At 44.6% G+C, this 24,438-nt stretch overlaps 1 protein-coding gene across 8 annotated transcripts in view; it reads left to right on the top strand.

Annotated features, from left to right (window-relative positions):
- Nucleotides 1–24,438, top strand: part of raraa (retinoic acid receptor, alpha a) — a 199,472-nt gene that overhangs the window by 155,091 nt on the left and 19,943 nt on the right. For all 8 annotated transcript variants that reach the window (XM_034708566.1, XM_034708570.1, XM_034708563.1 and 5 more), the window contains one exon: nt 24,001–24,149. In XM_034708566.1, the coding sequence (XP_034564457.1) occupies nt 24,001–24,149 (149 nt within the window). The remainder of the gene's footprint in view (nt 1–24,000; nt 24,150–24,438) is intronic.

The following is a 24,438-nucleotide window of genomic DNA, read 5'->3' as shown; positions in this document are numbered from 1 at the left end:
TTCTGCCATGTCTAAAAATAGCACCCCAGCCTCTGAATTTATCCAAACTAAGTCTTTGGGATTTTAAAGGCAGCATCAGTGTGTGCACGTGTTTTTTTGGGGTTTTTTTTTTTTTTCAAACTTGGGTTGATAATCCACAGGCAGCCATGAGAGATTACACTTTATTGATATGCTATCTGCTGCAATAAGAAAGAGTTTTATTGCAACAACAAAGTATCACAGAGGCCCTTCCCTTTCTTTACCTCAAAGGAGCTGCAGTGCACAAAGCTCAGTCGGGCCTTTATAGCAGGGATGGCTCTGTTGTCTTTCACAGCTGAAGGAGTGTAAAAAGGCAGGAATCTCCACAGGCTCTTAAGGGCCAATTTCCTCCTTGTCTCCAGACTATAGAAGCACACCACAAAGAGAAATTTAAACAGGAATTTCTGATGTTTGGCAGCTACAACAAAAGCAATCAGAAGCTGTTTATTTTTGCACTGTAGTCTTTCCTCTTCTCTCATAATTTATCTGCTTGTTTTTCCAGGTCAGATAAGATTAAAAAATTCCTCTCGACTTTAAAACAACAAGTCGCGCACATTTTTCAAAGCACATATCCAACAAGCTTGATAGTATTTATTGAACTGCCCCACTAAAGCACTCTAGTGGCTGCATTGATTCAAACCATGTGAGCTTGTCTAAGGGGGGGAGTAAAGGGGGTTTTGGCCCAGGAAGAGACCTCTGATCCCTTGCTCGACTCCACATTGTGTTGCTCAAACGGAGGAGTTTCAGGGGGAGCATGTGTGAGTGGGTGGGTGGGGGGGGAGCATAGCCACTCTTTGCTTTACTGCTTCAATGTAATAAAAAATTTAGTGCACAACCGGGGAGCAGTGGCAGTGGGGAGGGGGTTTAGAGTAGAAAGGCGCAACATCCGTTAGTGTCATCACGTGGCTCGGGGGCTTATTGGATCATAGCAGCAGAAAACAAAACACAGCAAGATTTCTTTTTCTCCTGCAGGTCTTAAGCAGGAATCCAAAGCAGTCAGGCTCTAAAGCACGAGACAATCCCAAAAACATCTGCTGGCTTGGTCTCTTTCTGGACTTTTTTAAGCACAAACTTCACAGACAGTAGTCCCATGGTATGTTATCCTCTGCACGTGGGTTTAGAAACAGATCACTGCTGGAGCTAAACATTTTTTTTACCCCCTCTGTGTTTTTTTTTTTTTTCCCTTTCAGGCCTCTGTTTTTTTAAGCCTCTCCACATTTGGTCTAACTATTCATTACAGGCTCAACAGAAGAGCTCTCTGGCTCTAAGAGCGCACTCAATGGCATCTTCAATGGAGCTAACGGCCTCCTGGACCCATTAAGAGACAAAACCAGATCATATAGACCCTTTATCCCTGATGTTATTGTTCTTTACAGATACTGCCAAGTTAGTTGTTGACTCTCCGCAAGCATTTTATAATCAGATCAGTTTCAGAGCAGTAGTGCAGAATCTTTATGCTAAAAAGGCTCTACCCCTGCAGATTAAATGAACTTGATTTCTTACTGAGTGCCTGTCAGAATCCATACAGCAATCCGGGCTCATGCATGAAAAGAATGCGCATGGCCTTGTTCACATGACTGTCACACACTAAAAAATAACTGGGGATTGCATGGGGTGGGCTCAATTGCTCACCAGCCCATATGCTTCTTTGCACTTTGTTTTTTTCTCAGGCTGTCCACCGTATGAAAGAAATCAGTCACCAAGGATTTCCACAGAGAGTTTACGAAGCAGAGAGGAGGGCGAGCTGTAGTTAGTTTGTCTTCTGAAGCCAGGGCCTGCCAAGTGGGCTACTACTGGACATGAATGCTATGTGTCTGAGGGGCGAGTGACTGGCAGCTTAATCTGACTCATGTGGTATTTAAGTGCGGAAGTCCTTTTTGCCTAGCAGGAGACGAGGCCCATGAAAAAACAGATGTTTTTTTTATTGTTTTTTGGTGCAGCGGACTTTAAGAGCAGGAGCAATTTGGGGCAGTGATGATGATGGGGGAGGTTGGCTAAAGTGGATTTTTTTTTTGAAGAGAAAAAAACACACAAAAGCCTGAGCTCCTCTTTCCATGTGCTTTCTCTTTTCGCTCAATGAGAGGTTTCTGCATCTGACAGTGCAACAAGAGTGTCCCTAATTGCATGTGCTGTTCGTAAAACATGGAAAACTGTGGGTGATGTGTTTGGACTTTCAGCAGGCCAGCAAATTGGTGCTGGCCTTGCGAAAGAACTGTGGCTATCACTTCCTCCCCCTGTTTATTTATGTATGCAGATTTTATTTGGCAAGAGTGTGCTGAGAATTGGGAAAAGCTTGAACAACAGAGCATAAACAGAGAGAGGCTCATCCTGTCCCTGAACAGAATTGGCCTGAGTACTGTTGGCTTTTGACATTGAGGGGAGGCTGCTGTTGTAAACAGCTGGAGAAGAGGTCATCTACGAAGGCAGATCATGATGTATCAAATTTACTCTCCTAATCAATCCACTCAGAATTTCTTGGTAAAGCTGCTTAAACATTTAGTGAAATTATAGCTTTCGACTTTGTCACAAATCCTGGGCCTTAATATTCCTGAATGGCAGCTTTTGTCCCTGATTCTTGTAATATTTCATCGCTCTTTAACCTCCATGCACCTGTGAGCTTTCACGGTCAGACTGATGAGCGAGTAAGCTTCCCCTCTTGAGGCTGCGTTGATCGAAACTTGATGGAACTGGCAGGATGGATTGACAGCATTAGAGGCAAGGTCCCTTGTTCGTCCAGGCAGAGAAAGCGTCACGCTGGCTCCTTATTGCGCCACATCTGCCTTACCCCTCTCAGCCTATGGTGACAGTGATTTAGTATCCTGAAAGAGAGAGAGAGCAGGATCAGTATGTCCACAGAAACACGCCTGCTTTCACCTTCAGGTGCACATCAATTACACATTTTGTCATCAAGGTATGTTTGTAATGGCTCAGAGGTGAAGGGAGTTCAGCGTAGCCGCCGCCACTCTCCTGGGAAAAGCCGCGAGGCAGCATTTCACAACCTGCCATCACTCGCTCCCCAAAACGCCACCTTGTTGCCAACCTTTAAAGTGTTACAGTCCTTTTAATGTGATTCATCGTTTGCTAAATAAAGATGCCCTCTAAACGGGATGTTCCCAATGACACAAGGTCAGAAGGAGCAACAGGAACACGTTCTTCTGATAGTACCTGACATCTCACTTGTTTTTTTTTAAAGAAGGTGTGGTCCATCACCTTGAACATAACCAGAGAACAGGCTTTTAAACACACAAACAATGCTACAGCTGACGGGCAACTTTTTGTCTCCCGATGGTTGCAAATTGCAGCGTCATTCTGTTTGGAGTATGTCAGAAATTCAGCATATTTAGTCTGGGCTTTTTTGTGTGTATGTGTGTGAACACACGCCAACACCCACGGACGGGGCCCCAGCTTGTTTGTAGAGAGAATTAGCCGGAGGCATCAGTCAGAGTGTACCGTACACCGGTTTGGTTTGACGCTAAATCCCCAAACAAGAGCTGGTGTACTTTGCAAAGCCCCGTTTGATGAGCAAAGCGGCGCAGACAAAAGACCCAGGCGGTGTCATTGATTCATCAGAGCTTAAAGAAGGCAGCTGATTCCAGACATTGTGACATAGGGGCTATAATCTCACCTTCATTAATTACAGTCTCCCCTGTGTCTGTCCTGTTTTACACACATACACACTCACACACTCACACACTGGCACAGGGGTGAGAGGGGGATCGAAACAGTTCAGGTTAAAGGGGGGTTACACCCTCTAAAATATTCATAGCTTCTTCATTTAAATCAATTCAGCTCTTCGGGGGCACTCAAGCGTCAACTGTCAGAAATTGAGCTGGGCCTGTTGTAATCACTTCTTTACTTATCTCTACAGATGGCTCGCTCGCAATGGGCTCTGCATGGCTAGCTCACCATCACCACTCTCTCCTCTCTCACTCCTTCCCATCTCCCCGCCCCATCTCCTTGTTTCATCCCCACCCTCTCATAATGGAACACACATAAATTCATCTGGGGTATTGAACCAGGGACATTCATCACCCCCCAGAATTCATCTGCGAGGCATTTTCATTCCCAAAGTGTCTCCTTTCTTTCTCCCACTTTATCTCCCTCTCTGTTTCCCATCGCCACCGTTTGCATCCTGGTGTGGGCAGTCAGTGTCACGATTAATCTTTAATGCTCGCCTGCCCTAATTTTCCTCATATTTTACAAGATTTCCTGCCCTCCAATCCCCCCTTTCACCAGCATCTATATATAGAGTGATTACATGGAATTGTTGCCTTGTTTCATCAGTTGCGGAGGGCCAATACCTGCGCCTGCCTCGTCTGTGCAGACCACCGCATGCTCTCTCTCCCTTTCTCTCCATCTCTCTCATTCTCAGGCTGCTTGTTCCAGCTTCCACCAGCACACTCGTCCCCAGTTTCCCTTTGGGGACCAGTGTTAACATCACATGCATGACGACTCTCTTCACCTCAAGCAGTTCACACACACACACACACACAGCGATGGAATGCCCTTCTATTTAAAGAGTGGGACAGACAAGTAAATAGGCTAGAGGTTAGCGTACTAAAAATACTAGAGCCTGGCACTTCTCCTGCTGTCTGGGCAGAAAATAGCACCGTGTTGCTGCCGCCTCAGTCAGCTTTGTTAACTAAGCAGCGAGCAGGAACGCTGTGCCCGAGGTCATGTTTGTGCAACATGCAAGAAAGACGAGGGAGCTCTGATTCACTCAAAGTTACTCTTATTTGTGTGCTGACACCAAAACAGAGTCCCCCGGGCTGCAGTTGGTCTTTTAATAACTTGGCGACCAGCTAAGTGAAGACATAAGACATGTCTCAGTGTTTCATTCGATTGAAGTTACTAAGTGGAGTCTTAACTTGTCTGGCTTTCATAATACCTGGTGTTGGTATTTTTTTACATGCCCCCAGGGACGAAATAAGGCACATTTGGAGGAAGACAAGCCCTCTCTGAATGTCTAGATTTATAGAAGTAACATAAGCTATCCATATTGTGTGTCTTCCTCTGTCCCAGCCTAGCTCAGTTCAGCCTGCCTCAATCTGGTCCCACTTACTGACAGAGGAGCTGGGTCTGTCTGGACTCTGCTCTCATCTCTTTCCCACAGCCCCTCTGAATCATTTCATATTCATTACGTGTCTATGCTGGAGCCCAGCCTCTGACATTTGACTCCTAAAAGCCCACCTGGGACCACGATGAAATAGACTTGCCAAGAGTATGGCGGAGGTGGAAAGTAAGAGTGGAGCACTGGATGGTGACGGATCGGACAACATGTTCGTCTGAAGGAGGCTGACGGGCTCGGGTTACAGGCCGCTTGTTCCCCTGTAACCCTGTTTGTGATATTAGCATTGTGCGAACTGAGAGATGCCCTGTAGCCGAGCAGCTACAAACACGTGTAGGTTAAGAGAGGTGAACGAGAAGAGGGAGAAACAATCAGGTCCTGTTTGTCATGAATAGAGCCACTGTGTGTCAAAGAGTGAGGCACTCTGAAGTCAAGCAGCGGCTTCATTTCAGAGAGATGTATTGATAGATAAATACCTCGTTTATCACAGCAGAGAATTTGATTCAAAGCATAATCTCACGACATTTCACCACAAAACACAACAGTCACTGCAGGGCTTACCCATATGTCAAACCCCTCAACATATTATGTGTTTGGAAATGACAACTAAAGTATTTTACCTCAAGAGCTGTTGTTGAAATATGGTAATGTACAAGCACTTTAAGAGGTCAGGACTAGAGAAAGCGCTATGTAAATACAGTCCACTCACTGTTATTGGTGTGTTTCAAACAAGTGGTCTGGTTTGGTTCGGTGTACCCTGATCTTGCCTGCATTTCCACAGCCAACCATACACTCTAGGATCTCTCCTTGCTCCAGTGCCAGATTGGTAAGCTTGGTAACCCAACAGAAGGGTGCCAAAAAAGTAGAACAGTACAGACTGAATATGTTGATACCTTTCCAAACTTGAAACACAAATATTTGCATGCCACACTGAACTGAACTGAACTGGATTGCGTGGTGGAAACATAGCTAATGAGCCATGCTGATGTCAGTAACCTGAGTTTATCCTTTTTTTATTCTATTTTTATCCTTATTGTATCAGTTAATGCTGACACCTAAGTGCTGATCCAGAGTTCATTTTATTGGACAGAAGAAGACACCTTTGGGGCTGTAACAACAGTGTGGGGCTGTATTACACCAATATTATGTCAATTTTTTATATTTGATCTGTATTTGAGGGAGGTTTGGTATTGACCAAGTTTAGGTGCCATCATTGGTATCAACAAGAAAAAACGTAGAGTGGGTGAGTGGCCAAGGGCTGCCTCTGATTGACCCAGTGTTGTTTCTTCATGATTTTGTCTCTGTTGTTTTATCTAACCTTTGTTGGAACATGTAGAGTCGTATCTGGTACATTGTTAGACACAGAGAGGAAAATAGCTTCCTGGTTGATGCTGAAGAGTTAGGTGATCATGTCGGATACAACCCCAATTTCTAAAAAGCTGGGGAGCTGTGTAAAATATTGATGGTTTGCAAATGTAAACCCTATATTAGTGAGAAGTAGAAAGTGAGAAATTGTATCTGGATACCAGCAATGCATTTCAAAAGAGTTAGAACAGGGAGAAGAAAACACTGAAAAAGTGGTGTAATGCTAAAAAAAAAACTCCAGGAGGAACATCTCCCAACTAGTTTGGTTAAGTTGCAACAAGTTAGAAACATGACCGGGTAAAGGAAAGGCATTCCAGAGAGGCTGAGTCTCTCAGAAGTAAAGATGTTTAGAGGTTCTCCACTCTGTGAGAGACTGCGTGAGAAAATATTTCAACAATTTCAGAGTCCTCCACTTTTCTTTCTCGAATTGCATTTGTAATAAGCGGCATCAAATGTTCTTATGAAAATACTAATTTCACCCCTCTCTTTTCTGCTACATGTGGATAATTTCTGTCCAAAAGGTGTGTCTGAAAGTTTCATATCAAAAGGGAAGATGACATGGGTCATCCTCTGTGAATGAAACTTGACACATAAATGGCATTTTCTATTCCTCATTCCTTGTCATCTTTTTTTCTGAAGCACTGCCATCCCGGATGTTTCTTCAGATTTAGGAAGAGGGTAGGCTGATGGAGAAGTATGCAGCCGTGCAGCACTTAGAGCAGAGAGGGCAAATTCTGTTATTGCACGGGATTTTTAACAGTAACCTGAGGAAAGCTTTTTATAGGGGGCCGAAAAGACGAAGGGAGGAGGATGAATGAAGGGCAATGCTAAAAGTTGCCTAGACTTCTATCATTTTCTCAGTTGTGCATTTGCTTTTGTTTGACCAAAGTCTAAAGTCTTTGAGTCACTGTCTTAATGTTTCACCGTCTGCAAACACAAACCCACCTTTGTTTGTTGCTCCAAATGATCAAAGAGGAAGCCTCCTCTGTGCTCTGTGAAGATAAAATCAGAAGAACAGGACCCCCTGACAGCTCTGCTTCCCCCCTCTCTTGTTCCTGCTCCAGACAGGGAGCTGACTAATGGAAAAGGTGACACACTCTGAACCAGACTTGTCGAGTCTCACTGTGTAGTAACTGGTGACCAGCCCCCTCTTTGCTTGTAGCACTGCTGTTCTGTGCCACAGCCACCCCGATATGACACCCTACTCTGCCCTCACGCCATACGTGGGAAACCTCTGCGCAGTGTTGCTGCCACTGTGGCGGTTCCACAATGGAGCTGGATTATTGTGTCTGGGCTGTCAGCACCTCTCAGCTGAAAGAGGGACAGAAGGGAGAGAGAAAAAGAGAGATCTCAGGCACCGGGAGAAGAGGGGAGGGGGGAGAGGGGAGAGCTGGCATTTTCAAACAATAATCTCTGTGGAGCTTTCAGAGGGTTTAATGTCATTTTTGGCTGCTGGATTTTTGCCCTTTTCTCCTTTGAACAAAAAGCAGAGCAGAGCGAGTGAGGAGGAAAAGAGCGACAAAATAAGTGAAGGGAGACAGACAGACTGACTGACTGGGGAGGGGTAGGCTGGCTGACTGATATTAGTAGTGTTAAAGTGCAACTGATGGAGGCTTGGCCTGCATCCAGTGGTGGCCAACAGGCCAGTGTTGGCGAAGTGAGTGTGGTACAGGCTGACCTATATCTCCGTCCTATTTAGCACATTACAGCATTTGTCTTTATCTCTCCTCTCTTTTCATCTCCTCCTTACTTCTTCTATCACTTCATTAAATATAAAGTTTCACAATAAAACAAAACCCCTGTGTGTGCTTATAGTTTCTCAGCAATATTTCAATTGCTTTAATTTGCGCAGGGCTCTGTAGCCTTGGCAAAACCTCTCTGACCGTAATCTGTAATCTTGCAAAGTCCTTCCCAGATGAAACTCAAGAACACTCAGGGCAGATAAATGGCATCTTAAGCCCACCAGTGTTTTTTCTACTTGGTACCTTGCGTGCAATCCACATGGCTGCCCAAATTTGCTCCTTCTGGCTACAAGGCAAGAGTGGCAACACTAATCTCCCCTTGCCGGTGTGAATTATGGATTGGATGTAATGCAGCGATTAGACACACGTACCTACACACATGTCCCGCTACATCTAGATTTCCCCAGTGCACTCAGAAAAGGGTTTCCCTTTGCTGCACATGCTCACCTGGCCGCCCAGCCTCATCTTACCCCACACAGCTCACCTCTAATCAACCTCCACCTCTACGGCTGCATACACCCTGGAGCTGGCACAATCCACTCTCGCACATATGCTCACTAAAACCTTTCATGGCTATAATCCCTGACACCAGGAAAGAGATGCATGGGAATCTTAGTCAGCTGACTGAAGAGGGAGGAGAGGATGATGGAGGAAGTACGGCAACTCAAAGCCACCCCACCCTTCCTCTCCTCTCCCCTCCCCTTATGTAAAGCCTACTGGGATGCTCCTCAGGCTTGACATAACCCAACCCCACCTGCCCTGGCTGCTCAGCGGGAATCTCCATCACTGGCTTCCCCTGAGCTGGCCTACTTGGGACCGTTTGATCTCATTGTGGAAGCAGGCGAGCTCGCCCGCAGCCCGGCAGGCAGAGAGCTCCTTGATACAGAGGGGTTGAGGAGGTGGAGCAGGCTTCAGTGGAGAGGCTTAATAACTGTATTAACATCGGTGGCTCCCCAAGGACCCACGCCTACACAGCGGAGGGAGGAGGGTGGAGGGTAAAGCTGTCTTCTTGTGCTTTAAATGCTCTGCCCTAATTTTCTCTTTTCAGCACTGCTCTTTTAATTCAGTGTGATTTTTAAATCAAGATTCATTAGAGCAGCCACATAAATAGTACATCTTTCACTGCCTTCATCACCCTCTTTTATCTCATGGTTTCTCTCTCTCTTATCTGTCTGCTTAATAAAACCTGGCTGTTATTTATTCATCACAATTTGACATTGACCCTCCCCCTCTGCACATTAAACAAGTCGCCTATATCACAATCAGCTTTGAATTGAACGTACTGAACTTGTTCCTCACCTGTGTGTGTTGCCATTCACCAAAGTTCTTCGTATCCGTTGAATAAATCATCAGAAAGTGTTAAATAATAAATAGGCCCCACTTAGCTTAATGGACAGAGTTAACAGGGAGGAGCGTGCGTTTCTACTTACAGAGGAACTGGGTCGCAATAAACCACAACCAGTCATCCAGGCCCCCCTCCTTCCTGGGTCACAATGAGGCCCGGGTCACACGGCAGAGGGAGACGGAGCCGCCGGCAGAGGCCAGCCAGGGTTAACTGGACCCTAGAGGGATGGAGGACAGGAGGGGGGAGAGGGAGTGTTTACACCAGCTCACCTGGGGGCTCCACTCTGATTACTGCCTCTCATTGTTTTTGGCAGGACTGCTTACTATTGTGTGCATGTGCAGCAAGCTTGGAACTAGAGCCATAAAAAAACAATGTATCCTCTATATTATTCACAACATGCTGCTAGTTCGTTAAGAATCACCAAATTAATAATCACAGTGGCAACGCTTAAGCCAAATAAATAAAATGTAGTTTAAAATCTTAACTGTTAAAAATCACCAAACATGATTAATCAATCAGTATTTCTACTCCCAGTGCTCAGAGAACAAATGGGGACTCAAATCTCTGTTGACGTCCAATCTGTGTTCTACACCAGAGACCTAATTTTGTTAGATTTATATTTAGGTTAGGGGCAAAAAATCTGTGCTTAAACCAGTCCACTGACGGGTGGGCATCACAGTAAATGGTGTGTGTTTTTGTGTGTGTGTGGTGTGTGTCATGATCAAATGGCTCCCCTCAGGCTACGCTGAAAGGTCAGGGATCCATGCAGGAAATTAGTGTCTGTGGAGGCACAGACAACACACACACTCACAGTCACACAGAGAGAAGGGAAAAGCACAACCCAAAATTGAGGAAGCTAAACATGTCCTTCATTAAATTCGACTAACATCCCACTGCGCTCCCTTGACGACTCTGCCTGCTCATCAGCCATTGCTTTCTAAGCAAGGAGCTAGCTTAACCCCCTGATGTGAACGCAGAGCACCTCAGTTTATTACTTGATTCCTTTTTTTCTGGCTTTAGCGCTGACATTAAAGACAAACGAGCTCACCAACTCTGTTCTCCCCTCGCTCTGCCCAAATCTTCCATTAAGCAGACCCCTGACACCTTGCATCAGACAACTGAATCAAATGTGTGTCATCAGTCATCATTAGGAGCAGGAGAGCTGTGTTGAGGATAAGGTGTTTAAAGCTACAAATGCGGTCTTTGTTAAACTTATTTCAGAGGGTTTTAGGTCAGGTATGTAGCCAGGAGGCTGTGTTGCAGTCTCAGCCTGTAGATCTATAAGATAAATCTATATTTGTATGAATGATGGTCAGCCAGAGTGGTTGTTTTGTTTCCAATCAATGTGCAGTTAGCTTTTTTTCCTCTGCATCTGCCTATTCTAAATATGTCAGCTGTCTCCTAGGGGTCTTTAGGCCATTTAAACCCCTTTGCTGACCTAGTAACCCCTCGGGTGCCGGCACCACTGAGCTCTTTAACAGACTAGTGACAGGATAATGGCACGTTTGCTGCGTCTTCTACTCCACACCTTCTGCAAATACCTCCGCTAACACGCATGATCATGCGCTTTCAACTCTAAACCCTTGACATTGTTACTTTGAGCTAATTTATGAAGGAAACTGTCGTCATTAGAGGTTTCATGTACAGTAGAGGAATGCGCTGTTAGCCTGCTGAGGCTTGACGGCGAAGGTAAATTACAAGCAAGTTTAACTATTAGCTCTAACTCACGTTGACGAGAACATGAAGTGACAAAGCTAAATAGGTGTCTACATTTTAAGAGAGGCCGGACAAGAAGACACGTTATTATTTAGCATCGCTGAACACACACTCTCTCATGCACACACACACTGAACTCACGACCTCTCCTCTACTTCCTCATTCATGCCCCTGCTCTGTTGAGGCGATCAAACTCTTGTAATCTATTCCCCTGTGATTGACTATTGTGTCGTCCACAGAGAGGGGAGAGAGATGGGGTTTAACATGACAAAGCCAGTCCCTGGTGATCCTCCTCTTCTCCTCCCCAGATCCTCTTCTCTCTCTCTCCCCTCTCTTGATTCCTTGTCCCCCCCTTTCCCTCCCTTCCCTCCTCCTGCCCCTCTTAGTCCACCTCAACCCTCTAATGCAAATAACCCATTTTGCTGCCTCCATATTTATGACCCGCTTCCTCCACTGTTAAATATGCGCTTAAGAACTGAGGGGGCCAGTCACATTGGATTAGTGAGTATCAATGGGCAGATAACCTCTCTGTTAGAGTGAGTGAAGAGCAAACACTCGAGCAGAAGCATTCATGAAGGCCTTCTGGCCTTCAAACACTGTGTGGCAGTTAGCCCAATAAAGATGAATGGGGCCTGGTTAATGTATATGGATGTGATTCGTACCAAGGTAGATAGAACCATGCTGGATGTAATCCGCCTTTATCGTCGTCTCCTCACCTGTGGTTGTATTCTTTAAAACGCTTAAGATGGACATGCATTAAAAAAAGTCCAGGCTGACTGGAGAACTGTTTCAAATTATAGAGAAGCACACAAATAGACATATGGAGTTGAAAAAGGCAGCTAATTTTGTCTATCAAGCCACTTTTCAAGACTCTGTGGACACAGCTCTTTACAATAACTTACATCTTGACTGTCGGTGAAGTGAAGCCTTAAACAACATTTTCTAATAACACACAGTACAATAAGAGGAGGAACCAGAAGGTCTGGCTACATACATCTTCATTTCAACTGGCCGCTCAATGGGGAATGAAAAATTGCATTGCTTTCCAGATCAAAGTTGGCATTAAGCATACCCAAGCACTGCTAAATGTAGCATTAGCAAGTGTTTAACCATTATAGACCCAAACTTCCCTTAGCCATTGCATGATACCCATCGCCAAAGCGGAACAATAACACAGTGTAAACAGGAAATTAGCTACCATTTCACTTTTCCTAAAATTAGTAGGGGTGAGCCCGACTAAGGATTTGCTTAGTCGAATCCGATTCATCAGATTTTGCCCATAGTCGACGAATAGTCGAATGTTTGTTGTTTTTCCTTATTGACCCAAAGTCTGCATGATGGTGACCGCATGACAATATTACGCATAACCATTTACAATTAAGAGACTCGTAGCTTAAAGTAAAAGGGACAACAGAATATTATAAGTATAAAACTTAGATTTTTTAAATCTATATTGCAAAAACAACGAGGTGATGGGGAGAAAACTCAAATAAGGCCGCCATCCGTTAAACATGGAACAACGCGCCGTTACAGAATAAGGAATCAGGAGATATTTAAACAGTGTTCGCACAGCGGAGAGCAGCGCTGCGGAGGGTAGTTTGTTCAACTTAAGGCTAAACATCTGTATAATGTTCATAATCAAACTTGAACCAGCTAAAGGGTTTTTAAATCTCTTAACAGTACCTTTTAAAACAGTCTTTCATCGCGTCTTTGTCCGCTTAAGTCTTTTCAAATTGTACGCGAGGAAAACCATCATGTGTACGGGCAGAAGTGCGCTCCTTGCTTTGTTGACTGTAAATCCTGTCTTTGAGAATATCCTCTCTGATGGCGTGGAGGAGGATGGGATGCTGTGGATTGTTTTTGAGGCTTCGGACAGCTTTGGGTATCCCTCCTCGTTCTTTTGGCCCCGTACAGTTTTTGTGTGGTCCGGTAATCCTTGATCTCACAGCCCTCTTCATGAAGCTGCTCCTCATCTTCATCACTATTTTTTAGGATCAACTGAAGTTTTATTTCCTGACATTTTGAGCTGCCATGAACGTAGAAAGATTTAAAGGCCAGCTGAGGTACGTCTGCTCCCCAGCTCCCGCTAAATGGGCGAGTCCACCTTTAATTACCAGGGGAGATTTAATTACCACTTTAAGGAGATTTAACACTTCAAGAGCTGTTCTCAGAATTACATTAAATAAGTCTATATTTATATAAAAATAGGCTAAATGAGACACTATTTTTACAGGAAACAGGAAAATAATGTAAAATTTGACATTGAGCACCCCCATGCTTTGAATGGAATGATCCACATTTCATATGCAAATATTCGACTATGAGATTGGCAGTCGACTAAGGCTCGTTAGAACGAATCGTCGAATATTCGACTATTTGGGGTCACCCCTAAAAATTAGATGTGTGAAGTCTTATTAGTAATAGGCATTATATGCTGTTTGCAGTTCTCATTGGTGTGTTCCTCTGTTAACATGCCGTTAATTGTTTGTTTAATGTTTTTTTTTGTGACGCACCATACCGTATCATATCAAACCAGACTCTATCGCATCGTGTCGTACCGTACCATATCGTACCGTACCTTTTCCTACTGTATCGTATGAAACAGGTCATGTCGTATCATAAAATATCGTATCAGACTTTACCATATCCCAAGTTAAACCACACAAAGACAGCTAACAGAACCTTAAATGACATTATCTCAAGTTTTGGATCAAATCTAATTTCTTATAACTTTTAGATGCCTGTTATACAGTTTGGTTATTATTGTGGATTCCATTTTCTAGTGACTATTCATCCACCCACAATCTAAATGTGCTAACCATAGCATGAGTAAAAGCCACTCTTTGTGCTCATTATTTATTTTCTTCAGCTATGTTCTCATCTTTTCTACCTCTGTCTTTCCATGATCCCCTAAAGGTCACAGGACTATATCCAAGCCTCTGAGCCTTTGACTTCCTCTTACTGGCTGCTTGTAATGTCGTCGACCCCAGATTTTACGGGAATGGGGGGAATTGAGGCTTATTTGGCTGTTGCACTCATTCTAAGTGGCTGTGAAAAAAAGAACATCAGCCAGACGACTAAAGCAGTAACCTTTTTAAAAGGCTTTTGTTAGACCGCACAGTCAGGTCCTGGATATGGTAAAGCCTTGGCTTTAACTATTGCTTCGGCACCCTCCTGTCTTCTCGTATGCATGAGTGCAGTCTGTTATCACAGAAGGAAAAAGCATGCACACAATCACCCAATCATGCACAATTCTATAATTAAGCAATGCAGGCACTCTGTAAAAGGGAGGCTTAATGTTTCATGAAGCCGTTTTCACAGTCAGAACCGGGACATTAAAGAGCGGTTTGTAGGAGGCTGTGGTTTCACTCCTGTGTTCATTCTATGATCCGATGATGACCTGGATCTTGAATCAAGTGTTGTATCACAGCTGTAAGTCACTCCAGGGAGGGTGTATTAGTTCATATTGAGAGAGTTTACAAAGGGCGTGCTCTGTGGTTACACCTTCTCCTTTTCCCACAGTGCAGAGTGTGTTGCGAAGCAAACATGACATTGTGCACTGCTTTTATTTTGAGGTTTTGAAATGTTTGTATTGCGTGTCACAGTCCACCCCCGGCCCTGACGTTCCGCTCGGCTCCTCTTTTTCTCCTCTTTTCTCTGTCTTTAACAGCCTCTGTTCCTCTTCCAGCCCCTCCTCTTTTCCTTAATGTGGGTCAGTGATGTCGCTCAGCTGATGGCATACAGCTGCTGTATGCGTGTGATCAGCTCATAAGAGATAAATTAATGTTCAATGGTGGCTCTATGGAGGACAAACATCCCCTTTGTTTGACATTTGAAACCTGAAAAGCCAAGCTTGGCTTGCTTTGCCTATTAAGTTGAAGTCCCTGTCTTTGGCTTGTTACAGTTAATAAGCGAACACACACATTTAAAAGCAAAAAAATACCCACAATCCTTGTATAATCCAACACACACACATTTCCACATTCTCTCACACACACTATTACATTAAACATCATGTCTTCATGCTCACTCCCTGAATGATGTATTTTAGGCCGCTGCTGCTGCTCTGCCTGTCCTCATCCCGGCGTCCCCTTGATGCCTTTTTTTGCCCCCTATGTGCCCACCACCGTGTCCCACACCATCAGCTCATGCCAAATATCTCTGGTCACCCCGGGGCAAGTGCCAGCTCGCATAGTCCCACTGTCAGTCAGCAGGCACAGACAGCTGCTGGGTAGAGTTACACCATGTTACTCAGGGTTGCAGGGGAGCGTTGTTGCCAGGGAAATTGTGGTTCAAACAGGGAAGATATCTTCCTTTTGCACCCTGTAGAAGCTTGACTGCACATTTATATTCGCAAACATCGTATTGTGCTCTTGCTTTGAACATTTTAAGGATTTATACAGGGTTTGGATGCTCTGTGTTGATTATACATTTAAAAACGCACAATAAACTCTGCGAAAGGTTAGTATGTGGCTGCGGCGGCAACAACTATAGTTAACACAGAGCTACTGCTCCAATCTCGCCCCTGTAGACCTCACCTTTGCCATCTGCTCCATCCCCAGCCATCCTCCTCCTCCCCTCTACCTCCCCCGTGCTCTAGTTTGTCCACACATGTTCTCAGTTCCGTCTCCATTTGCCGGGGCAGCGGTGATAGAAAAACCTGGTGTGTTGTTATTTCAGAGGCCTGGCAGCATGGAGAGGGAAGTTATCTTGGGCCCCTGGAGAAGGGGGCTTGGGAACATGGTGGGGGCCACTGGGCTGATAAAAACCAGGCCTAGCTTAGACAAGAACATGCTGACGTTCACACGCACAACGTACCCTACACATACATGCAGCATATATCACGCAACATGCACAACAGTATGCAAAGATGCAGATGCACTCATCTCTTTCTCATTTGTCGTGTTCAATCAAACAGAAGAAATGCATATGCATGTGCAGATGTAAAGGCACCATAAATTACCCCTCACTACACACAGCGCAGTGTTTTCCCCACTCCTGGTCTGCCATTTCCTTGTGTTGAGGAGGGATTGTCATAACATCCAAGAAAGACTCCTTGCTCCGCACCACCTTGCCCTTCGGCCCGGACCCTCATCTATCACTCATGTATATGTGTGTTTTTCTTGCTGCAACACGCTGGAGGGGGGAGTTAGTTGGCCCCTATTTGGAAAACAACTCATCAAAAATTGGGTCTTGGAGCCACTGCAGCCTTCTGAAGTAAAGTGCAGTCCTGTTAAAACTCAAGCTGTCACATCAGATTTTGCTCTTTCTGCAAAATTTGAATATTTGCAGCGGTTGCAAAACAGCAAGCTGTCATTTCTCTGAAATGTGCACAACAACATACACTCCTAAGTGGAAGTGATGTGTCATCCCCAGCTGAAAATTATATCAGAATCAGATTATTCTCTCAGTTTGATCCATACATTTCATTTCCTTACACTAAAAAGTATATTATAACTCTGTTGGAAAGCATATCACGCCAGACCTCAATTTTTCCTGAAGTGCCGTTATTGCACAACTCTGCAACTATGTTCCCATTACTGAGCCAGAAGACTCATTAATACTGGCAGCCCCCTGAATCTCCATGCATTCTCTTCCCTAACACTCCCTCTTTGTTTGTACTGAGAAACAGAATGCAAAGCTAGACATGCAGCAGCTCAGATACAGCTCAACCAGGTATGGAGGTCTGCAGTGATACTTGCAGTTCTTCCTTGCTGAAACACACACTACCACTTGTATGATGATATGACTTGCACAAATGTGAGAAGTAAGGCGGAGTTTGGATAAGTGAACTTTCTGGTAATGAATCCTTTTGTCAACTGGTGCTGACTGGTTCTTGAATCTGTTTTTAAAAACTAGCTTGATGACAGAGATAAAAAGTCAACACAGACAGAGGGATTTAAGATGCTAACCTGTGACTTGCAGCATGTATAGGGTTAATATTGCAGAGAGCAAAGGCTAGAGGAGAATGTCAGACTTAGAAAGTGGGGCATGTATGAGTAAGAAGGGGAGATGAAGGTGGAAAGTGGCGGGAAAGGGGGAGGGAAAGGCTGGATTTGGTTACAGTGAATTTGGGAGGCGTGAGGCTTGCTGTCTGCTCTCCTGGCCTATGTTAACCTCCACTGGCTCTCCTTCCTGTGTCTGTATGCTTGTGTGTGTTTTCACTTATGCCTGCTTTCCCTGCCACCAGATTCCTCCCCTTCTCCCATCCAATAACTGTTCACACTCTGTGTTTGAACACAAACACACCCCACTGTCGCTCTGCTTACAGCTGTCAGTCTGTGCGTGCCTGCTGGCGTGCGATCGCGCACACATGACGCCCCTCGTCGCAGCTCATGTTAAGATGGCGTGTGTGGCTTTTGCTGTCAGTAATCAGTGTGAAGGCAGCGATTGGAGGCCCTTCCATCTTCAGCGGAAAGCCGCTACGACGCTCTGTTAGAGAATGGCAGGATTTCCCTGTGAGCAAGGAAGCGGTCCCATTTCCCCTCGCAGTAATTGAAGAGTGCTGACAAAGCATTCCCGTTTGTGTGTTTATCGTTTTTCCCTACTGCCTCTCACCCACATTCCTGACACTGAAAACAGAAATAACACCTGAATATTTAGCAAAAGTCAAGCACCATGCATGAGCGATGCCCTTTGCTACCCTGCTCAGTTGACGGTCTGTTTCGCAGCACTTCAAAGCTCTTAAGTTGCTGCCAGTCGTTTTTATGGACATGCATGATGCATTGGCTTACAACTCCCAGGGTTTTTGTTCGGCAGTCTCGATCCCCGAGGCTGTTCCATTGGCCATCCCGCTTCATTATTTTAAGCAGACTTCAAAGTGAGCCTTAATGCGGCAGCCTGTGGCATGGTGGTCTGTGTGGTGTCTCATCTCCTGCATTGGAAAGACAAATGGACCTCTATATGTTCTTCCATGTATTTTACACATGGCCAGCATGTGTGTGCGTGTGTGTCCAGATAATCTAATAGAAGTCAGGGAAGCACAATGGTCTGTGACAGAGTAGGATTCAACAAAGTCCATCCCCTCTGCCTTCATTTTCTGCTGTTTCTAACCCACAATCCAGCCAGCCAGCGGAGCAGCCAGCCTGCTAATGTAGTTAGCTTCCCCCCTAATGATGCTCAAATCTCATTAATATGCTTCACAGCTGGGCCCAGTAACCGGTGGGGATGAAGGTAATCAAATCTCAGAGGACTAACCTAAGGCTGAACCTCGAGAAAAACTCAGCAGCACTGGGTCGAGACAAACCAGAGTCTGGAGGCTTGATAATAGCCGATGGGCTCGTGTATAAGTGTGTGTGAGTGTCTTGGTCTGTGGTCTCAATGCCTTTGAAGTGCTGATGTTAGCCAGGCCATCTTATGTCAGTTTCAGAGCTCAGGCCAGTTCATCATCAGAATAGATTTCATTTCAGGTTGTGCATATTTGTCTGTTTAAGTCTCGGCATGCTGTAACGGAGGATGTGTCTGCGAGGGGTGCGGCTGCTCTCTAAGTGCACTTGTGGCTCATGATATATGCAAAGGGAATCTGAAGAGCGACATTAACAGACCACTCACACTTGAGCTTAATTAAATCACCGGTGCTTTGGCATTGAGTTGGAGAAACACCACGCTACATTAAACTATTAAGATATCAGAGGCCTGAACACACACGCTGAGTGTTTGTGATACTTTGTAAATGTTAATATTAAAGGTGAGATCTAAGCACATAACAGCATAACAGCAAAGGGTCTGAAAAATGAGTGTCATGTCACTAGCAATATAAGAGAAGCATGTCCCCACACAATGATTCGATTATTGAGACTTATTATTTAAAATAAGATTGGCTATTACCATATACTCACAATGTCTGAAACTTCAACGCAGGAAACGGAAGTGCCATGAGACAACTTTTTAACCAAGCAACAGTGAGCTCTGTTCGGACGTTCTCTGAAATTGATGTCATGGGCACTGCCAGCGTAAAAAAAAAAAAAAATGCTGTTAGTGGACACAGGCCCTGAAACTGATTCTCCAAAATCCTTTAAGAAGTTCTCAAATGGCTGTGAACTGACTGAAATGAACACTGATGCCACTATATAAGCTTTATAACCTCTAAAAAAGCATGCTAGACCAAGTGGCTACAAGTATGAGTCCAATGCGGAAGTGCTAAAAACTGCAGTTCATCAAGGATCCGCTTGAGGCCGGCTCCGGAAGTACCGGAAGCCACATACACACCAATTCAAAAAAGCCGATCTTTACAGCAGAAATAAACATGTTTACATCCTGGTACAAAAGACGAGCGTAGTCTGGATAGCTCATTTCTCGATCGGCTCACACTGTACGGGGGTTGAATTTTTTTCTAACGCTGCAATTTCGAAGATAATGAGATTACTAGTCTTCCAATTGACAGGCGGGAACGCTGTAGCTGTTGGCAAGGAGGCTCAAAGCCCGCCTCTATATGTCTATACGCTGCTGACGATTAGCCTCAAAACAGTGCTTCAGGAACAGATGGGTGACGTCACGGATACTACGTCCATATTTTATACAGTCTGTGCTAGACTAGCTTGACTATTGGTCATTTCAAAACAGGAATTTTTAATGCAGTTACTGCTGCCAACAGGTCGGGTCCGACGAACTGACAGAAAGCTCATGAACCAAAACTACCTTTAATTAGGTCTTCCACAGAAACCTGGTGGATGATTTGTTTGACAGTGAAAATGCAGCATTGTTGTGTTTTTTTGTTACAGACTACTAAAAGCATGAAAAATAAGTAAGTTAAGGAGAGGTTAGAGGTACCACACCGCCCCCCTGGGTAGCTTTAAGTGTATCAGAAATAGCATACATGCTAGTTTTCCGTCACAGCAAAGGGTCAAATGTTAACCTCCCTTTAAATGGACTTTAACTGTGTCAATGCAGCCCTGAAGTGTCAGGTTTGTTTTTACAGTTACACCTTACAGTCTGCTTTTTATTTCCATTTCTGGGACTGTTCTAGCAACATGCCAGACTATTCTCCAATGTGCGTCTGGTTAACAACAACTGCAGTGACCATACGCCCTGTGTGGTATGGGTTACATCTCCTTGCCAGAACACAATGGATCCTTATCAGTACCTCTGCACTGTTTTTCATTTAAACATTATTTTCATGGTCATGGGTTCCTGTGCCTGTATCCCAAAGCAAACCAAGCTGTTATTGTCTATTCATCCTAGCCCTCTCTTGGCTGAAGGAATGATATTCTAGCTGCAGCTCGAGTATTAGTTACTGTGAGCTCAGGAGGGGCTCCGGCCTGGAAAACTTTGCAGACACACAAATTCCCAGCGTTAACATGTTGCAAGGATATCGAGAGAAGGCTCTCCGGGCCAGCGTGAGTCAGTTGTTCCAGTGTTTGTGCGTAGGATTCCGTGGGTCACACAATAGGCGGACTTGTGTTGATAGTTGGTGTTGATCAGATGCAGGCTGGTGTTGAATAAAGCCTGGGTGAGGGCTGCTGAAGATCTAAGTAGCTCTGTCCTCCCTGCCTCTCCGTCCACAGGCCTGCCATTGTTTTGCTCCGTGCCCAAGCTTGACAAGGCTCCAGAAGCCGGCCATTGTATTTAATTACAGTCGCCGGCCCCCTCACAGACTCTTGTCCTTGTGTCCCAGATTTCCAATCGATGCTCTCATTAAGACTGTGTGTGTTTATATGTGTGTGTGTTTGACCGATGAGGCTTTTTTAATGGCTGTAGGAAAACCCTCAGACTGTGTGTGAACGTAAACACGGATGGTATTTTTTATGTTCGGATGTACCTGGCTGGGTGGCACATCTGTTTGTCTGCACATTTCTAATGAAGGCTGCCTGAGCATGGATGAATAGCTCTGTGGCCACACTAATAATGCAGGCCGGTAATCACTCTGTGTCAACAGAGGCAGGAGAGCGCAGAAAACCATGAATGGTTTGTGCTAATGAGAAAATATGCCATGTTATGTAAGAGCCGCTCTATTTAAGTTTAATTTGTTTGACACAAGTGTGGTGAGTGCGATGCCCAGTGGCAGGGGCAAAGACAACCGTAATGACATCAGTGAGACGGCAACAAGGAACAGAGGACAAACCCTGCAATTAATCCTCCTTCTTACGCTTCTAACTGTTTTTTTTTCTCCTTTCTGCTCCTTAACCACAGTGAGAAGTGCCTCTTTACTGCAGAATGTGGAGCTCCCTGCTGGAAAATAATGTCATTCTTTAATATGAGCATGTCATTTCTGCACACTCCATTCCTTTTCCTCTTCTGTTTAATTAAAAGTACACATTTCCACTTCACACAAGAACTGATTTCTCTGTCTAAATATTTATTTTTTGTACATTTTCAAAGCTTGAAGCCGAATTCTGACAGGTGTGCATGTGTAGATGAATCTAAAACAGGATGCAGGAGCATGATTGAAGTAACACAGTCTCTCTTCTTTGTGTGCGTGTGAGTGAGTGTGTGTGTGTGTGTGTGTGTGTGTGTGTGTGTGTGTGTGTGTGTGTGTGTGTGTGTGTGTGTGTGTGTCATTTTTATCACCTCATCTGTTTTGTATTTTTGTCTCTTCTGTTTATTGCTCAAACACACCACAGCTCTCTGTCTCTCCTACGTCTTTGTGCTTTCCTCCCTTCCTCTCCACCCTACATAAATCCTTTCTTTCCTCCAGTTTCCCGCCATATCACACACAAATTCCAAAGTCTTCACAAAATAATCTCAGATAAATGCACATAAAAAAGCCTTTCTAAGTAAAAAAAAAAACCAAAACTGTGTTTCACCTTGGGATGAGTTTGCAGTGTTTACAAGTTGCTTGCACCCTTACACCCATACTGAGCCATTTACACCAGGAGCAGAAAAGGTTGCTGCTGGGGTGAAAGTTGCATGTAACATCTAGGCAGCTCATAAATGAGATGTCTTAAAAACCACAGCCTGATTGGGTGTCACTGTTAGGTGTTGCAATGTGAGCTTTATTGCTGTACAGCTTAACTGTCCCAGTCACCTGAACCCCCCTCAGATCAGCTGTGTGAGATAGCCTGCAGGTTTTGGAGAGGCGGTTTTTTCTTTCCTTTTTTTTTTTTTGCACGATGCCTGTGTTTCTGTTTTGTTTTTTTCCAGGAAGTGTGGAACATATCTGGGTTCAGGTTGGTTTATTTTGGTTGTTCTGAATGTAATCTCCCCTCGCACCATCTGCTGTGTGGAGATTGGCAAGCTGAGACCCGCACACGGACTCTATAAAAGGATAGGAAAGAGTAAGAGTAAAGAGGGAGAAAAGCTTGATCCTTGCTTTATATCACACAATGTGCAGTGTGAGTGTGTGTGTGTGTGTGTGTGTGTGTGTGTGTGTGTGTGTGTGTGTGTGTGTGTGTGTGTGTGTGTGTGTGTGTCGTCACATGGAACGTGTTCCCAGTCAACTTCCCAGATCCCCACCTTTCAGTGAAGGATGCTGCGACATCAGCAGAGCTGCAAAACACACACATGCATGCAACATGCCTGTGTATGCAGGGAAGCAGAATGATTCAAATGAGTCATTCGTTTTGCAGGAGAAGTTTGGGTGCAAAAAACTCAGCCTTCATGTTGGCCTAACTATAAAAAAGGCTTTGACAGCACACATGCAAGCTCATTTGCAAACAAGGATAATTCACTTAAACAGACAGCGACAGGCTGCGGGGTGCAGGTCTCTGCTGTGAGTGTGTGTTTTTATATTTGATTAAAGCGCTGTGTTTTGTAACACACAGGATATTGAGGTCAAAGTCCAATACATATTACATGAAGGCAGCAGCAGGTTGCTTCCCCACAATGCTGGACTACTTTGTTTACCCTGTAAAGCCCATAAAAAATATGGGAGCTTACAAAGCACTCACATGTTGTTTGGTTTGTCATGTCAATGCTCACTGGATGAATGTATCCAGCCTCCTTCTGTTTACTGTTCTCATATTGAATAAGAGGGTCTGAGGTGTGTGTGTGTTTGTGTATGTGTATTTGTGTGTGTTTGGTTGATGCAGACTAAAAAGTTGCCTAGTTGACCTGTCAGAATGCAGTTCTTTTCAGTTATTTGTAGCTCTTTTTTGGTACGCTGTGACCTTTATCCTTTAATATTTTCAAGCTTCCTTTTTAAAAAAAAGCATTATATAATTGGTATATTTACGCACAACTCCAGGCTTTGCATCAGAGGAGAAAACCTTTATTTGAACCCTGCTGGCAAAGCCGCTTTTGGCTGTTACACAGACACATACACACAGCAGACATAATTTAAGCAGTAAATAAGAATATTCTGCAGACGCTGGTTTCTTTGCTGCTTTGATGATCTGTGTGTGTGTGTGTGTGTGTGTGTGTGTGTGTGTGTGTGTGTGTGTGTGTGTGTGTGTGTGTGTGTGTGTGTGTGTGTGTGTGTGTGTGTGTGTGTGTGTGTGTGTGTGTGTGTGTGTGTGTGTGTGTGTGTGTGTGTGTGTGTGTGTGTGTGTGTGTGTGTTAGAAAGTACTTGTTCTCTGAAGACATTTTTCTCTTGTAGCGGATCAAGAAGAATGCCAGAAATCAAAAAGTAGTCCTTGCACTTGCATCTTTTTTATTTAACACATTGTTAGAACATGAGTAAGTCTCCCTTCTGGTGATTTGTATTGGAGAAGTGTATCTAGCTGGACTGAGCTGTCGAAGATCTGTGTGTCTGTGTGAGTGTACACGGGAGATGTAGTGTTTATCCCACTGATATCGATTAATGCTGCATGTCTGTCTGCGTTTCATCTGATAGCGTCCACTAACCCCGCTGTTGTTGCTCTCTCCACAGCGATAGAGACCCAGAGTACCAGCTCAGAGGAGATAGTGCCAAGCCCGCCCTCGCCTCCCCCGCCACCCCGCGTCTACAAGCCCTGCTTTGTGTGCCAGGACAAGTCCTCAGGGTACCACTATGGTGTCAGCGCCTGTGAGGGCTGCAAGGTGAGACTCCCGGCCTTCCTCTGAAACTGCCAAGCAAGCAAGATGTTCATCAATCTCGTAACCTTCATGTGATTCATGTCGGGGGAAAATGAATGCACTCAGGCTTTCACAGCCTGAGATGAGATGATAAAAAATTATATGGCACGCCATTTTGAGAATTTCACATCCTTTTGAGTTTTCACTGTTTGATAGTGGAACTTAACTTACTTTGGAGATGAGCCAAGACTCAGTACTTTTACTGGCTTCATTGTTTTTATGCTTTATTCAAGAAAACTCAAGGGAGTGCTGT

Source organism: Notolabrus celidotus, chromosome 18 (assembly GCF_009762535.1).
Source record: "Notolabrus celidotus isolate fNotCel1 chromosome 18, fNotCel1.pri, whole genome shotgun sequence".
Taxonomy (NCBI): domain Eukaryota; kingdom Metazoa; phylum Chordata; class Actinopteri; order Labriformes; family Labridae; genus Notolabrus; species Notolabrus celidotus.
The sequence above is the reverse complement of the archived record's forward strand: the minus strand, read 5'-3'. Positions and strand labels throughout refer to the sequence as shown.